Here is an 18,229-nt window from a genome sequence, read left to right as displayed (position 1 = left end):
GATGGTTTGTTAGTTAGAGTGGAGTGTTGAGAGACAAGGTGAGAGATTGTTGCCGAAGTGAGTTGCAGCTTCTGAAACAATAGAAGTCCGTCCAAAGTCCCGATTGTTGGTGTGTTAGGCTCAACACTTATTCTTCGTTATATTCATTTATAGATGACTATATAATGTGTAAGTTTACCAGGGGTACCTTCTTGGTTATTGGGCATTGCCCTTTACCCTAATACACATGCCCCTTCTAAACTTAATGAAAATCGCCCTAAGGGGATTTACATACCCCTCCTAAAATAAGCTAAAATGAAATCTTTAAGGGAATCTGAAGGTTTTTAAATTGTTTATAGAATTTTATATTTGTGTGTGTGCTACAACGTTACACAAATAAAATGAACGTAGAGCAAGCAAAAAAGGCACATTTAGTTAAAGAATTTAGCTTTAAGAAGTATACTCCACACTAAATAGAGCAAGCAAAAAAGGCACATTTAGTTAAAGAATTTAGCTTTAAGAAGTATACTCCACACTAAAATTACAAGTTGAACCAACAACATAGTAAAAAGATAATACCAAGTATACAAGGTTGCAACTTTAAACTTTTTAAATAAGAATTAAGGCAGTATATGGTAAAGTGTAACTTAAAACTTTTTTGATTAGAATTAACATAGTTTGTCTTTTTGTGTGTGTGTGTGTGTGTGTGTGTGTGTGTGTGTGTGTGTGTGTGTGTGTGTGTGTGTGTGTGTGTGATTCCCCCTTAATAATCCAAAGGACTCCAATTTATATTCATGTGATAGTGGCTTTAAAAGACTTAGAGGGGGTTATTGCAACCCAAATAAGTGCCATTCCAGATCAAATTTGGTTGTCATTATGTGCATAATGTCCTTGGTCGAAACAAAAGTTCTCTTTTCCTATCTCAAGATTTTCTTGATTGGATGACTTCTAGACCTTTCATGTATAAAACGTTTCTTGAATTTCGATTTACTTATATCAATTTCACTTCAAGGAAAAATTTATGCTTAGATGGTCTATTTACAATCGTTTATCTTTACAAAAAATAAACTATGTTATAATAAATTTTGGAGCAATAGCCTTAAAGACAAATTGATTTAAAAAGGTAGAAAATTTGGGTATGTTACATTCTCTCCCCTTAGCCAAATTGAAATGTCCCCATCTTGAGAGAAAGTAAAGGTGTTCTTTCTAAAGAGTAGATTCTTTGAACCATGTTACCTCTTCTTCTAGGCATTTTTGCCATTGAGCTAGATACTCCCATGAAGCTGTATTCAAGAGACTTTTCCCTATGATATCCAATAACCTCTCAAGGAATCCTTGAATAGGAATTATAATATGCTCATCATTTAGTACATAATTTGGGTTAAGGACATAAGATTTGAGTAGCTTATATGGAATTCATAATGAAACTTAAGATGGGTAGAGAGCTCTAGCTTATAGGCATGTTCGCCTAAGCTCTTGCTAGCTTGAGAAGGTCGACAATATCTCATGGTTAATTTTTTGAATTTGACAAGGATTAGTGAGCTTTTCTTAGGTTAAACTCTCAAGAAAACCATGTCTCTATCCTTGAAGGTTTGTGCTACTCTTTTTGGATCTACATAGGAATTTTTCCTATCTTAGGTAGCCCTTATATCTTGGCAAATCCATTTGATTTATCCTTCTTTGATGCCTACCATCGACAATTTGTTTTAGGTCCCTTTGTTCCTAGCTTATTGTACTTCCAACAAATGGCCCATCGCTATGATGCTTATTTTTCCATTTATAAATCCAACTCAGCAGCTATCTTACCTCTCCTTTTCCAACCTTAGGGTTTTCCTCAAATTCCAATCTTTACCTATTGTTCTTTCATTGAAGATCGAGTCTTTTCCCCTTCTCCATCTATCCATATACCTTCTACTTTTCTTGCTTATCAATTGACACCTTTCCTAACTGATTCGCTTAAATTTTCAGCTACTCCTTCTTTAGCTTATTCCTCATTTTATGATTTTGCCAGTGAGCTTTTGAGCGAGCTTTTTTTGGCAACCTCAAGTTTTATTCCACATAGTCCACTTGGTCCTCTTTTGCTTTTGGGCATATATCAAGCACCAATGATGCTCCTCCATTGATGCTACCACCACCACCACCACCACCACCACCACCACCACCACCACCACATCTTACTTTCCCTCTCCTCATTAGAGCCACAATCAATTCTCCTCTCTCTCCTCATATGTTGGGGACCAACCACCAACATCTCACTCCCCTTCAATAACATTATCACCACTAGCATTGCCACTACACCACCACATCTTACTCTCCTCCTCCTCATCGGAATCACAATTCATTCTCCTCTCTCTCTCTCTCTCTCTCTCTCTCTCTCATATCTTGGAGACCCACAACATGCATGTCCCTCTCCTCCTCCCCCTCAATAACACCCTCTCTCTCTCTCTCTTTTACCTCCAACTCTCTCTCTCTAAGAAAACATTAATAGTTCTCTCTCCTTCATTGCTTTACATCACTACATTAAGTATGTGTGATTATTTTTTATAATATTATCACAATATTAATGGTTGAATTACACATACACAAGTGATATCAACTCTATATACATTCACATCTCCCCTCTCCCAATTATTTGTATGTATGTTATAATTACATCATGATGTATTAGTACTTCTATTATTTGTATATATGTATATAATTACATCATGATGTATTAGTACTTCTATTGTGCACACATAAGCAAAATCAGATACACTTACACATTTCTCTCTCTTTCTCTCACTCGCTTACTCACTCACTCACTCTCATATGTTAGGGACCAACCCTTGACATGTCACTCCCCTAAAAAACACACACACACACACATATATATATCTCATATGTTGGGGATCCACGACATCCATTTCCCTCTCCTCCTTTCTAAATAACGACCTATTTCTCTCTCTCTCTCTCTTTATCTTTTTCACCCCCAATTCTATCATTTATCATCTCTCTCTCTCTCTCTCTCTCTCTCTAATAATGAATTAGTAGTTCTCTCTCAACTTTTTTAAACCACTAGATTAATCTTATGTGTTTATCTTTGATAATATTATCACAATGAGATTATTAGATTATGGTAGGGGAGAAGTAGGAGGCATGGGAGGTCTTCCTTCTCGCAGTAGGAGCACGTGATGCTTGGGGAGACCCAACTTTTCACAAGAGGGAGAGGTCGCTGGACTTCTCTTGGGGATACAAGTGACTGGGCGGAGCTCTTTTGGAGCGACTGGATAGGTTCTATGTGGGAGAGTGGGGTGCTCTCGCAGAGGCCATGTAGGGCAGTTGGCTGATACTACTTTGTTTGATCACTGCTCAGTTCTCCTCACTCTAGATGCTCTCGCTTTAGCTCATGGTGGCACATGATCTTGTCAGATCCCAGACTCGATCTACAGGAGGAAGGAGGTAGATTGAGCAGCTCTGGACTAGAAAGTGGGCCAAGGGGGACTGGATTGTAGAGAAGGTTGCAGAGGCCTTAGTCGAGTTGAGCAAGATTTACCAGGAGGCAGCCCTACATGGCCAGGTAGTAGAGTTGAGAGGAGAAGAGAGCACTCTAATGAGACCTAGCTGCCACACAGAGACTACTCCAGGAGGCACAAGGGGATCCCACTCACCATACGTAGGAGGTGCGTGCATGGGTAGCCCTCATTGACCTTAAGGACATGTGCTCTGAGTTCTTCTATACCTTAGTAGCTTTTTGGGCACGGAAGGGGAACATGTTGTGTAGGGAATTTTTTAAAGTGGGAGTTGGTTGGCCCAGATGCAACAGGATGGAGGTTGTAAGCGCTGCCCATAGCAGCATTTGGAAACTCGAAGAGAGAGAGAGAGAGAGAGAGAGAGAGAGAGAGAGAGAGAGAGAGAGAGAGAGAGAGAGAGAGAGAGAGAGAGAGAGAGAGAGAGAGAGAGAGAGAGAGGATTTTCTAGTATCTCTACTCGTCCATGATATTGGATAAATATTTTGAAAGGGAGAGAAGGACCGAAGCTTGGACTCGAGAGCTATGGCAGGAGAGCAAGAGCAAGAGAAAGAGATACAAGAAAGGGGAACTTCAACAGTCACAATGTGTGATCGGGCCTTCCTTTATTCAAACTGTCACTAAAAGAATAAAGAATAAAGTGACGGTGATGACGGGCGCCCGCCACCTGGCAGTGTGCAATGGCGGTGACTGTCAGTGTAGTAATACACAGGCAGCTAGGCACAGGCACCTTTACCCCCAACGACCTCCCACTTAAAGGCGAATCTGCCCCAGTGAGGAGTGAAAAGAAAAAGAAAAAAGACAGTACAACATGTACACATGTACAACAGGATGAGGAAAGATGTCATCTCATCCCACGCCCATCAACCTCCTGAGGAAGGCAAAGCGCTTTGTAGAGAGGCTTTTCATGAGCAGATCTACAGGATTATGGTCAATCGAGATCTTGACAAGATCAACAGACTTGTCCTCAACGATCCCACGTATGAAGTGATACCTCACCTCAATGTGTTTCGTCTTTACATGGAAGACCGGATTCTTGGCTAACTGAATAGCACTCATAGAATCTGAATGCAGTGTAGGGATAGCATCAATACCAAGGTCCGCAACCAAACGACCCAACCAAATGGCCTCCTTGCAAGCCTCAGTGGCTGCAACATACTCGGCCTCTGTAATAGAAAGGGCCGTGCATTTTTGCACCCTGGACATCCAAGAAACAACACCTCCAGGGTATGTGAATACATAGCTGGAAGTGGACTTTCTACTATTTGCATGTCCTGCATAATCAAAGTCAGTGTACCCCACGACTCTTGTATCCTGACTGCCATAGCATATGCACATATCTGCCGTATTCAGGTACCTCATGATACCTTTCACAGCATCCCAATGCTTCTTGCCAGGTGTAGCCATATAGCGTGCCACAACACCAAAGCTGCAAAGGCAATATATGGACGAGTGGCTATCATCGCATACATAAGACTGTCCACTGCGGATGCATAGGGAATCTTGGCCATCTTGGCCCTTTGCTCATCTATCTACGGACAATTAGCCTGTGATACCTTCACATAAGAAGGCAATGGACAACCAATAGGCTTTACGTCCGGCATGTGAAAGCGCTCAAGGACTTTATGAATGTACTCCCTCTATGACAAGTAGAGGAGTCCCTGATGCCTGTCGTGTCTAATGCGCATACCAAGTATGTGAGCAACCTGTCCCAGATCTTTCATCTCAAAGCTTTTCTTGAGCTGAGCCTTAAGAGGATCTAGCTCATCATGAGCTTTCCCTGCTATTAACATATCATCCACATAGAGTACCAAAATCAATAAAGAACCATCACGGGCTTTCTTCTGTAAAGACACGGATCCATAGCACTCCAGCTGTAGCCCTGTGGACTGCATAAAGGCATTAAACTTATGATACCACTCCCTAGGTGCCTGTTTCAAGCCATAAAGACTTTTCTTCAATTTGCACACTGGGTGCTCCCTGCTAGGTTCTACAAAGCCCTTAGGCTGCTCCATATAAATCTCATCATGCAAGTCCCCATGTAAGAAAGCTGTCTTGACATCCATCTGGTATAAATCCACATCAAGCTGAGCAACCAAAGCCAAGACTAAGCGCAGGGTGATCATCTTAACCACAGGAGAAAAGACCTCATCAAAGTCCACACCATGCTCCTACTTAAAACCCTTTGCTACCAATCTAGCCTTGTATGCCGGCTTGGGGTGTCCAGGGGTACTTTTTAGCTTGTACACCCACTTGCATGGCAAAGCCTTCTTGCCCGTAGGCAAGGAAACCAAATCCCAAGTGTCATTCTTATGCAGGGAGTCTATCTCAGATTGCTTAGCCCTCTCCCAGGAGTGACTGTCACCCCTGTGCATAGCCTCATCATAAGTGAAAGGCTCTCTTGCATCTGTAACCAAGACATAATGCATCGAGGACCGAAATCTATCTGGTGGATGTTTGTCTCTAGTAGATCGTCTCACGGCAGGCTCGGCTGCCTGCCTAGCTGCCTGTCCAACACCTTGACCATGAGCATCTGCTGCAGCTGTAGGCTGTCCAACTAGCTGTGCAGGTGCTCTCGGCTCTTCTTGAAATATGACCCTGCAGATCTCAATAACTTTCTCAGGCTGCCTATGCATCTTGTCTTCATGGAAGACTATATCATGACTGCGGATGACTTTCCGCGCATGCGGATCCCAAAGACGGTAACCCATCTCGCCTGCATCCCCATAACCAAGGAAAATGCATTTGACACTCTTAAGATCCAGCTTACTTCTCTTGTCCCTGGGCACATGGCAAAATGCCTCGCATCCAAAGACACAGAGATGCGTATAAGAGGGAGGTTTTCCAGTCCATACCTTCTTTGCAACCTGGAAGTCCAAACCACTAGAAGGTGATCTGTTTATGACATGCACAGCTGTACTAACTGCCTCAGCCCAAAAGCTCTGTGGTAGGCCTACATGGCTAAGCATACTGCGTACACGCTCTTGGATGGTTCTATTCATCCGCTCAGCCAAATCATTCTGGGGGGGTGTAGGGGGCGGTCAACTGACGCTTAATACCCCTCTCATCACATAACTGCTCAAAAGCAGGTGAGGCATACTCACCCCCATTATTTGTCCTTAGGCATTTTAGCCTATACCCATACTGGTTCTCAACCAATGCAAGCCACCTCTGAATCATAGCCAAGACATCGGATTTCAGCTTAATGGGATAAGCCCAAACTTTCCGTGAAAAATCATCTATGAACATAACAAAATACTTTGCACCACCCATAGACTGACAAGGCATGGGCCCATAGACATTCGAATGTACCAATGCCAAGGGTTCACTCATACGTGGCCTACTAGACTTCTTATGCGTAGACCTAGTCTGCCAGCCATAAAGACAATGCTCACATGAATCAAAACATTCACAATCAAGGGGCAGTAAGTACTACAAACTAGAAAGCATTTTCATTCCCTTCAAAGACATATGGTCCAAACGGGCATGCCAAAGAGATACATGTGGGATAGAACCCACAGACAAAACATGATCAAGGGAAGAAGTCGATACAATCAAGGGGTAGAGACTGCCAGCCTTGGCACCTCTAGCAATCACAAGTCTACCACGAGTGATCTTCCATGCAGAGTCTCCAAAAGATACATGATAATCTGCGTCATCAAGCTGTCCAGCTGACATGAGACTGCATGTCAAAGTAGGTACATGATGTAAAACAAAATTGCTGCCAGAAGGAAACTGCAGCCTAACATCACCAATGCCCACAATATCAAGAGAGCTATCATCACCCAAGTGCACAGTACCCGAAACAGTACGGTATGAATGAAACCACTCTCGACAAGGTGTCACATGAAAGGATGCACCTGAGTCCAAGAGCCAACACTGTGCATACATAGAGTGTATCTCTGTCATCTGCGAAGCACTAGAAGAAGCTGCAAGGATATAATCATCATCATCAACATCCTCAGGTTGCATAACATTGATCTCTTCAATTTTAACACTGGACTTTGCAGGCATTATGCTGTGATCAGAAGACTTATCCAGCACTTTGTCTTTTCCCTTATCTTTGCGCCTTTTATTGCGCAATTCATGGCATTGTGGCCTATAAGGCCCTTTTTCCCACAGTGGTGGCAACTAACATCTGCATTCTTGCCACGGGATTTGCTATGTGACTTCCCACAAGACTTGGACCGAGATTTTTGAGAATCCTGTCCACGGCCATTGTCACTGCCATGCTTTCCATATCCATCATTCCTGCCTCTAACGGTCATAGCATGCGATACACGAGAGGCATCCAAATTCTTACGATTAACCTCTTCTTGCAGAAGAGCACTCTCAACGTCAGATAATTTCAAGGTAGCAGTAGAGGCACATAGTGGAGTGCGGAATACATCCCATGATTCATTAAGAGTACCAAGCAAGAAAAGAGGAGTGACATCCTTTGCAAAAGTGATGTCCTGCGAAGTCAAGTTCTTGAGTATAGCATGGAACTGGCTCAAGTGAGCAAACATAGTCACATTCTCCTTCATGCGCAGATCCATAAGCTGCTTCAGCCAATACATTTGACTCACTGGACTTTTCTTGTCATAGAGATTCTTGATTTTATCCCATAACTGCTATGCACTCTGTTCTTCCTCAAATACATTGTAGTGAACCTGTTCTATGAGAGACAATACAATGGTGGACTTGCATAACTCATCAAGCTCAAGCCATTCCTCATCTGGCATAGTTCAGGCGGATGCCCGCTTAACCTCAAAGGTTTGATCTGCGATTTCTGCACCAACACCTGCCAAATCTAGCTCTTTCAATAAGAGTAATTCATACCATCAAGCTTAGTGATGTTGAAAATAGCATGATCAGTGGACAAACTCACTATAATGCAGGCTGGAAGACTGTAGACAGGTCAAAACTGCTTGTTGTTTACTATAGAAAATGACCAAAAAATCACCAAAATCGAGGAAAAATGGCGATGAAAGCAAAACCAAAGCTGCTGCCCACTAAGTACAAGTGAAAGTACATCATTTCAGAGTGTTTAAGCATGAAAAATCCATGTCATTCCATACATATATGCTTGTTGTAATAAATTTCAGATTTCAGTAAAAGAAAGCTAACAGTGCCAAAATCGGATCCCAAGGCAATCAGATATTGCCAAGACCAAAGCCAGCATCATGCGTGCATAACATAAGCATATGACGATGGATAAGCATGAATCCAATATCCAAGTACGTCATACAAACATCTACCAATGAGTAGGCACATCCCCCAGTCAACGGGGCAAAGTGTTCTTGCCAGTACCAAAACTTGACACACGTAGGTGTCAGCTCACAAAGATACGGATCCAAAACTGAGACTTAGCTTATAAGCATATACTGAACCAAGAAATATGATGTATCATCCTAAAAGGTAAGAAGTCCCAAAGTCTCAAGTGTCTGTAACTGCTCAATGGCATGTAACTGCTCAATGCATAAAAGTATCGCCTGCTCAATGTCTGATAAGCATTCAAGAATGCTCCTACTGGCACAAAAGTCGTATGTACAAGCTCAAGAGCTCAAGCCAAGGCAAGACACAGTGCCAATGACATAAGTCCAAGACAATACATCAAGAGTACATCTCGAACATGTAGGGGGTAGAGCATCCGTATGTAGCATCCGTAAGCATGTAACACATCAAATACATCCCAATCCAAACTCTAACAAGCCAAGTAACATCCAAGATTACTCTAGATAATCCAAAATGCATCCAAGGTGGAGCTTCAATGAGCACTCAAGCTTAACGTATGCACAGGGTAATCAACCGTGACATGAGCATCAAACCGTAGGCAATGGGTAAGTATGTACCCAAGGAGCATATAATTGTCAAAGCACTGGCCACTGTCAAGCATAGACCAATGTCAATGAGTGCGGGCTGAAATAAGTTCAAGCTTTCAAAAGCATCTGGATCCAATGACAAGCTCGAAGTCGTCCCTCGAAGATCAATACATCATAGCTTAACCCTAGATATACATCCGGAACCAATAGGCATATGTCAAAGCATGAAAGATAGCTTCAGCCCAAGAGTATTCAACATGCATTTACTGTTATAAACTCTGTATTTCCAGCCCCAAAATTAGGCCAAAATCATAGCATTACATGTAGCTTAAATCCCCCAATCAATCGGGATGCAATAGGCATCAAACCGGTCATGTAGTCATGCCCAAACAAGCATAGGCATACAAATACATGCTGTCTCACACCTGAAATATATTGCAAAATATTCTGTCATTAGAATTTGGAAAATTTGACATCACCATCACATTCGGAGCATACCAAAATCCCAACTTAGACTCTTACCTTGTTTGAATGGGGTTCCGAATGCCCGAGATATGACAAAAAGAGTGATTTTTGGGCCAGATTTTGAAACAGGTGCAAAAAAAACGTGAGCTGGCTGGGGGGGTCTGCTGTCCCACGTGTCAACAATGGGGCCTAAAGGGGGACACAAATGAGGGCCAAAGAAAGTCTACACCAAGCCTCAGTAAGCCTTGATAAGCTGGAAGCAAGATCTAGGTGAAGCAAGCTCCAAGAGGTGTGAGCTATGGCTGCCCACAACTTGTTTACAGCCTATGAGACCTGAGAACTGAAGTAAAAATCTGAAATAATGAAGCAATACCTCAATGTCAATGCCTTGATGGTGCCTCAATAGGCCGGGAAGAAGCTCGAGAAGTCTGGGAGTGATGGGAGCTCAAGAGAATGAGTTATGGCTGCCGGGAAGGAGACCTAATGCGAGTGGGGAGTCGATGGGAAGCTGAGAATGCCACGAACCAAGCTCAAGAGTTGGGAAGCCGAGCTCTGATACCAGTTGAAAGGGAGAGAAGGACCGAAGCTTGGAGTCGAGAGCTATGGCAGGAGAGCAAGAGCAAGAGAGAGAGAGACAAGAAACGAGAACTCCAACAGTCACAATGTGTGACCGGGCCTTCCTTTATTCAAACTGTCACTAAAAGAATAAATAATAAAGTGACAGTGACGGGCGCCCGCCACCTACAGTGTGCAATGGCGGTGACTTTCAGTGTAGTAATACATGGGCGGCTAGGTAGAGGCACCTTTATCTCCAACATATTTCTTATCCTTGAATTCATTTTGATCAAATCTTGTCGTAGCGTTTAAAGCTAACATATTTGAGGATCCATTTCCATGATTGACTACCTATATTGGACAAATGTTTCTTATCCTTGAATTCATTTGGATCAAATATTGTCATAGCATTTAAAGCTAACATATTTGAGGATCCATCTCCATATCATCAAAAGATTTGTAAAGCTTATAAAACTTCATGAAAGTAATGATTTTACTCAATATAAGGTCTCAAAAGAAGAGACCAAAACATAAATCATATTAAAAAATTCTCAAATAGAATGAAAATAAAGAACATAACCACAATGGATTATTCTTTAAGGTTTTTATAAAAACTTTGCTCGAGTTTATAAAAATGCTTGAATTTAATTGTGCTTAATTACTAGTATGTCTTTAAAAAAAAAGATAATAAGATACTATATATGACATAGTAATATTCTCAAAACTAAGAAATCATTTAGAATAAGGAAACTATAAATTTGAATGCATTCTCTACTTCTTTAGGCTAACAGTTGATGACTCTCTATCTCTACGTGTGTGCATGTGGGGGCATCTTGGGGAGGTCAATCATAAATATATGTATATATCACATGGATTCAACACAATAGATTTTTAAAATACAATTTTTACGTATTTTTTAACATATAGAAGGATCCCATGTAAAGGATTACTTACATATTGAATAGAAAAGGATTATGTTTTATTGAGAAAAAATTCATATATGAGGATATTTATAAATAGGCTTTGAACACACGTGATATAGATAGTATACATAAAGTGAATTACCTGGGGTAGGCATGCATGTCTACATGAATATGTGCATGTGTGTGTGTGCGTGTGTGTGTGTGTGTGTGTGTATGTGTATGCATGTTGGCATCTTGAGATTGTTCAAACAAAGCATATTTTATATGAGTGAAGCATAGAAAATGATAAACAAGAAATAGAAATTTTAAAAAGTTTATGCTAGTTCAATTCATTCATTTCTTTTTATATGTCATTAACTTTTTAGCATGCTCATTATGTCCAAAGTTATTTAGCATATACTTCATTTACAGTGGTTTTCTAATAAATGTGTCAATGATTTAATCAATGTGTTCTTTCATAATCCCCTTGAATGAATTATTCATTTACTATCCTTTCTAAATAAGCTTCAAGATTTTCTTGATTCATGTGAAAGAACTCTGCCAATTAAACCTTGGATGTATATCGTGGGATGCTTTTTGCTGGTAGGCAGTCAGCCACAGGGCTGTCACCTTTTATATGAGGTAGGGATGTAGGACATGATTTTTCTCATCGAGGCTGGGTCTTGTGGAGTGGTCGGCTTGGAGGCTTTACCCATCCACTAAGTATTGGAGTCCACAATAGAGCGCTCAGAGGTATGGGAGATAATAGGAAGTCTTACAAGATGGCACATTTGGAAGGTACGTTGTCAGGTGGTTTTGGTGGGGAGTGCCTTTTAGTATATATGACTTTGGCAGAGCTTTGGACCTCTATTATCCACTCCCTTCGTGGTCGGTGGGACCAGGTGTAGGGCGAGTCTTGAGCTCGTCAGGAACTCCATCTTCACTTTTTGCGCACTTGGGACGGCCATGACTTGTTCTTCATGATGCAGGTGGACAGCCCTAGATGGCGATACACCCCTCCATGGTTTCTTGTCCCCATCCCCCCCAGACCGCCTCGAGAGGCTTGTACATATGATGGATTTGTGATTTGCATCAGCTCCAGCCAGTCTCTTGAGCATGTGCACTTCATTGTATTCAGCCTTCTAAGTAATATAATTAGCCACATTTTACTTGCAAAAAAAAAGCGAGGTAACTTCAAGAGAGGGGTAGTGTAAGAGGAGTTGAAATCAAAGTATAATCCTAGATAAAGATGTCATACCATCCTATGTAGGTCTAAGAAATCGTCAAGTCTTCTTGATGGTTTGAGGAGGTGGCTAATCTTGTACATCGTTAACCTTGGTAGGATCAACAACAATTCCCACTTCAGAGAGAACTCAAGATATTCAATTTTATATATATATATATATATATATATATATATGTATGCGTGTGTAAAAGATGAGACCGATATGCCAAGATATTCAATCTTATATATTTCAATATATGTATGTATGTGGGCGCGCGCAATATGTGAGAGATGAGACCAGTATGTCATCACTGACGAGAACAGTGTTTCATGTTGCACCCACATGGACACCCATGGGCGCCAGGATTCAAGACCCCGCAGAACAGAATGGTACTATGGCGAGGCAACATGAACGACCCACACATGCCGCTAAGGCTCGAAGGGCCAGAGGCCATAAGGGCGTCTAGGCACACAGCACCACAGGAGGAGCAGGAGGATGAGAAAATGAGTGTGAATAAGAGGAGGAAGAAGAAGAGGGAAAGACAGGCACTCTCCTGGACATTGCCCAGCCTAAAGGAAGAAGGCCTTGCCTCATTGGAAGAGGCAGTGCTCCTACCTTCCCCCTCTCAGGATTCGGTTGCATGTAGCTTGTGCAAGTGCATCCAGGAGAGGAATCACCAGGGTGCTCTGCGCTTGCTTGCCTTAATGCACAACCACAACCTCGAAGTGCCCCCATCACTCGGAAACGACCTCGTGTCGATGCTAGTGGATGCTGGATGCATGCCTGATGCGCAACAGGTTTTTGATCGATTGGCGTGGCGAAAGCCATTTTCCTGGAGTTCACTCATCATAGGCTACATCAAGTGTGAGGAGAAACATCGAGCGTTTCTTCTGTACCAGAAGATGCAGGAGGATGACAGTATTCATCCGAGTCGGTATGCGTTTGTGGCCTTATTGAAAGCATGTGCTGAGTTGAAGGATCTGGAGAGAGGCTGTGCAATTCATACTCACATTCTACAGATTGGTGCATTTGCAAACGATGTCTTCATAGGCAGCACCTTGGTCAGCATGTATGCCAAATGCGGCTTGATTGGGAAAGCTCAAGAGGTGTTTGACAAACTTCCAGTCAGAAATGTGGTCTCATGGAATGCATTAATCACAGGTTATATGCAACATGGGCTTGCTGAGAAAGCACTGAACTGTTTTGATCAAATGCAACTTGAGGGCATCTCTCCGAATTCTGTCACCTTTGTTTGCAGCTTAAAAGCTTGTGGAAGCATAGGAGCAACATCCAAAGGCCAAGAAATTCATGCTCAGGTTCGCACATTAGAAAAGAACCTTGTCATTGGCACTGCACTTGTTGATATGTATGCCAAATGTGGCTTGCTGAGGAAAGCACAAGACATATTTGACAAGTTACCAATTCATGATGTAGTCTCATGGACTGCACTGTTAACAGGATATGCCCAACATGGCTATTGTAAGGAAGCAATAAAGTGTTATGAACGTATGCAATGTGAGGGCATCTGTCCAGATGTTGTTGCCTTTGTGGGGAGCTTGAAAGCTTGTGGCAGTCTTGGTGCTATTGACAAGGGCAAAGAAATACATGTTGAAATTTCTAGAACAGGATCACTAGAAAGTGATCTTGTAGTTTGCAATGCATTGATTGACATGTATGCCAAGTGTGGCTCGCTTGCAAAAGCACAAGAAATATTTGACAAGCTTTCAAAAAGAGACATCGTCTCATGGGCTGCATTGATTGCAGGATATGCCCATCAGGGATTTGGTGAGGAAGCACTGAAATGGTTTGAAAAGATGAAACTTGAAGGCATTTGTCCAGATTCTGTCTGCTTTGTTTGGAGCTTGAAAGCTTGTAGTTGCATAGGAGCCATAGACAAAGGCCAAGAAATACATGCTGAGATCTCCAAAAATGGGGTTTTGCAAAGAGACCCTGTGGTTGTTGGAACTGCATTGGTTGATATGTATGCCAAATGTGGCTTGCTTGTAAAAGCACATGAAGTGTTTGAAAAGCTTCCAGTGAGAAGTACAGCCTTATGGAATGCACTTATCACAGGATACACTCAACATGGGTGTGGTAAAGAAGCACTTCACTGTTTTGAACGGATGAAACAAGAGGGCATCTGTCCTGATGCTGTCACATTTGCCTCCTGCCTGAAAGCTTGTGGCTTCATGGGAGCCATTGATGATGGTCAAAAAATACACTATGAAGTTTCCACAAAGGGTTTGTTGGAAAGAGACTTTGTCATTGGCACTGCCTTGGTTTACATGTATGCAAAATGTGGCTCACTTGCCAAAGCTCAAGAGGTGTTCGATAAGCTGCCCACTAGAGACCCAGTCTCATGGAATGCATTGATAACGGGATATGCCCAACATGGCCCTGCTGAAAAAGCACTTTACTGTTTTGATCAAATGCGGCTGGAGGGGATTTCTCCAGATGCTGTAACGTTTGCTTGTGTTTTAAAGGTTTGTAGTAGTATGAGAACCTTAGAGAAAGGTCGAGAGTTACATGCTAGGATTCTTGAAAAAGGATGGTTGCAGAGAGATATTGATGTTGGAATTGCATTAATGGATATGTACGCCAAATGTGGCTCGATTGCAGAAGCAGCAGAAGTGTTTCACAAGCTTCCATTCCATGATGTGGTCTCATGGAACGTGCTCATCACTGGCTATGCTGAGCATGGATGTGGTAAGAAAGCACTTAATTGTTATGAGCAGATGCAAGCTGAGGGTGTTGAACCAGATGCTTTTACCTTTTCTTGCATTTTGAAAGCCTGTGGCAGCATAGGAGCCACAAAAAAGGGTCAAGAATTGCACATTGAAGTCTCAAAAAGAGGATTGTTGGAAAGTGATTTTATTGTTGGCACTGCCCTGGTTGATATGTATGCAAAATGTGGCTTGCTTGAAAAAGCACAAGAAGTTTTTGACCAGCTTTTGGTCCGAGATATAGTTGCATGGACTGCACTGGTTGCAGGATATGCGCAGCTTGGAGAAACTAATCAAGTTTTCAATATGTTTGACAGGATGCTAAGGGAAGGTATGAAACCAAATGCAGCTACATTCATTAGTGTGCTCAGTGCATGCAGTCATGCGGGTCTAATGCATAAGGGCCAATTATACTTTGACAGCATGAGCAAGAACTATGGCATCAGCCCAACACTTGATCATCTTTCTATCATGGTTGATCTCCTTGGTCGTGCAGGTCAATTGGACAAGGCAGTAGTGATGATCAAGAACATGCCATTTTGTGCTGATCTTGTTATATGGCTTACTGTGTTGGGTGCTTGTCAGAAATGGGGCAATGTGGAGCTTGCAAGGGAGATATTCAAATACACATTGCAAGTGAATGAAAACGATTCTGCAGCTTATGTCTGTATGGCTAACATCTATTCAGACGCCGGCATGCTGGAGGACGCAAGTAAGATCGAAGCTATGAGAATTGAAAGACAGGGATGGAAGAAGCCATAAGATGCATGATTTTGTAATCTGAATTTGTAGTGTTTTTGGAAAGAAGTCAGGCTTTCAATAGCACACTATATTCCATGAAAAGGATCCTGCAGCTTATGCCAAGCATCTACTCTGACATGAAGGATGCAAATAAGCTCAAGTCCTTGGGACGAGAAAGATGAGGATGGAAGAACCTGTGAGGTGGATGTGTGATCATTGCCAGCTTTATGATGCCCTCAGTGCTAACATATGTATCAGGATTACCTTCTCCACTTGGCTCCCACCCGTCTGTTCTCTATTGCTCTTCCTGTACAACTGGCTGGCCACAATTCACATGCTACAGAAGGTGAGACAGTTGGGCAGGCTACACGATGGTAACATATCCAAGGCAGGGACAGCAGGGAAATTTAAGCTAAAAGATGCTAACTTATGCAAGGTAGGCTGCAGAGAAGGGGAGCTTTAGTGGCAGCAAGCTCTTTGAGAGCAATCATGTGTGCACATGGGTAAGGTGCTGAAGCAGGTGGTAGAAGGAAATAACCGTCTTTGTGTTGAAGTGAAAATACTCATTTTGCAGAAAGCTTTCTGTCAGCTGTATATTGTGTACTGCATGCCTACTGTATGTCTACTGAGAGAAACTGCTGTAACAAATTTAGAAGCAGGGAAGGTTCTCAGGGATGTAGAAGTCAGAATGCAGAATTACATGGCTGGTTAGGTGGGGAATGTTCAAACATACCAGACTGAAATTACAGGTGTCTTGCCTAGATGTCTTCCCTGATATTGTGTTCTGTTAGCTATTGTTGATCTACATGGATTTCCTGCACCATGCCACTGTACAATCACCATTGTGTGCGATAACACTGATTGGGAAGATCCATTACGAATTTGATATACATGGATTTTCTCACCATACCACTGTACAGTCACCATTCTTGAATAACGCTGATTGGGAAGATACATTATGATTGGGAAGATCTGTTATGATTGTGCAAAATAAGACTGATTGGGAAGATCCATTATGAATTTCTGTATAAAGCTTTGAATCGTGAAAACCTGAGAACTGGCAGAAGGATTGAACCAAGTTTTAAAGATATGCAGCAAAGCTGCTTTTGAGATCCATAAAGAGAAGTTGGTTATTCTTGAGTTAGGGCTGAACCATTCAATGTGCCTAATCTTACAAGTGACTTTCAGCTGCATTTTCCTGCTATGGGAACATAAAGAAATGGAGATATTCATCCACATATTCACACATTGAAAAGGAAGTGTTACAGACTTACTAGTAGGTCGAAGGTCTTGCAAGTAAGCTCAATGTTTCTACTATGTAGTTGAGTTAGCTAGAAGTATGATTAAAGATAACGATTGCGTCAAATTCTTTAGTGTCTTGCAAAAAGATGACATTGTTTAATGTTTGTTATAATACATTCTTTCATTTCTCAAATGTTGATTCAGGCTAGTGGAGCTGCATTCTTGTGACAACTAATGCAATTATCAGCCATGCCCTTTTTCTATATTTGGAGGATCCCAATCTTTTAGCTAGAATCTACCAAGGGCTAAGTAATTTGTACCATGGTGGTGTAGTATATGCTCGTCCACCTCACCGGACCTGCCTTAGGTCTTCCATCCATCTACTGCACCTCTTGAGATGTCTACATTTACACGTGATCTGGATACAATGAACTCACTCACTCACTCACTCACTCACTCACTCACACACACACACACACTCTCTCTCTCTCTCTCTCTCTCTCTCTCTCTCTCTCTCTGTAATCAAGTGGCTACCCTAATAGTAAGCTGCTTGTTTTATCAACCCACTGACCTGGGTTCAAATCTCCCTTTTCTTATTCCTAAACTAAATGGCCATGCAGATGTAGGAATTGAACTCAAGACCATCTGATCACCATGCGTGCAACTTAACCAACTGAGCGCTCTCTCTCTCTCTCTCTCTCTCTCTACTTGCTTGTATACCTTTTATGACAGCAGTGATTTGTTGTAGATCAGACCACAAAAGTCATCAAAGAACTCTCTTCCATCAATTCTTGCACTCTCTTAGTGATTCCCTGTTATCAGATGCTAGAGAGCATGACCAAAAAGCATATATATTAGGAAGAATCCTGGACAGCAGTAGTGCTTCCCTTGAAATACCCCGTGTACAACAATGAACTGCTGTAAATCAGCCCATAAAAGTCATCAAAGGACTCCCCTCCCAACTTTGATTGCCCTTCATGAATTCTTGTTATGAGAACTTGTCCTCAACAAGAAGCATGAAAGAAGTCCCCTCTTTCTCACGATTTGCTTAGCCTTCTCCTTCCGGATGGTGTCTCTGCTGCCCTC

At 42.1% G+C, this 18,229-nt stretch overlaps 1 protein-coding gene across 1 annotated transcript; it reads left to right on the top strand.

Moving 5' to 3' along the window:
- Window positions 1–12,702: 12,702 nt before the first annotated feature.
- On the top strand, window positions 12,703–17,286 carry LOC148016838 (pentatricopeptide repeat-containing protein At5g27110-like). The gene has a single exon (XM_087663297.1). It carries the CDS (start codon window positions 12,767–12,769, stop codon window positions 15,920–15,922), a length of 3,156 nt encoding a protein of 1,051 aa, XP_087519423.1. The 5' UTR covers window positions 12,703–12,766; the 3' UTR covers window positions 15,923–17,286.
- Window positions 17,287–18,229: the final 943 nt, after the last annotated feature.

The sequence above is a fragment of the Lygodium microphyllum genome, chromosome 22 (genome assembly GCF_053477565.2).
Source record: "Lygodium microphyllum isolate KBCC chromosome 22, Lygodium_microphyllum_v1.1.10, whole genome shotgun sequence".
Taxonomy (NCBI): domain Eukaryota; kingdom Viridiplantae; phylum Streptophyta; class Polypodiopsida; order Schizaeales; family Lygodiaceae; genus Lygodium; species Lygodium microphyllum.
The sequence above is the reverse complement of the archived record's forward strand: the minus strand, read 5'-3'. Positions and strand labels throughout refer to the sequence as shown.

Coding starts and splice junctions, on each gene's coding strand:
- LOC148016838 (XM_087663297.1), top strand. CDS start 12,767: ATGTTGCACCCACATGGACACCCATGGGCGCCAGGATTCAAGACCCCG.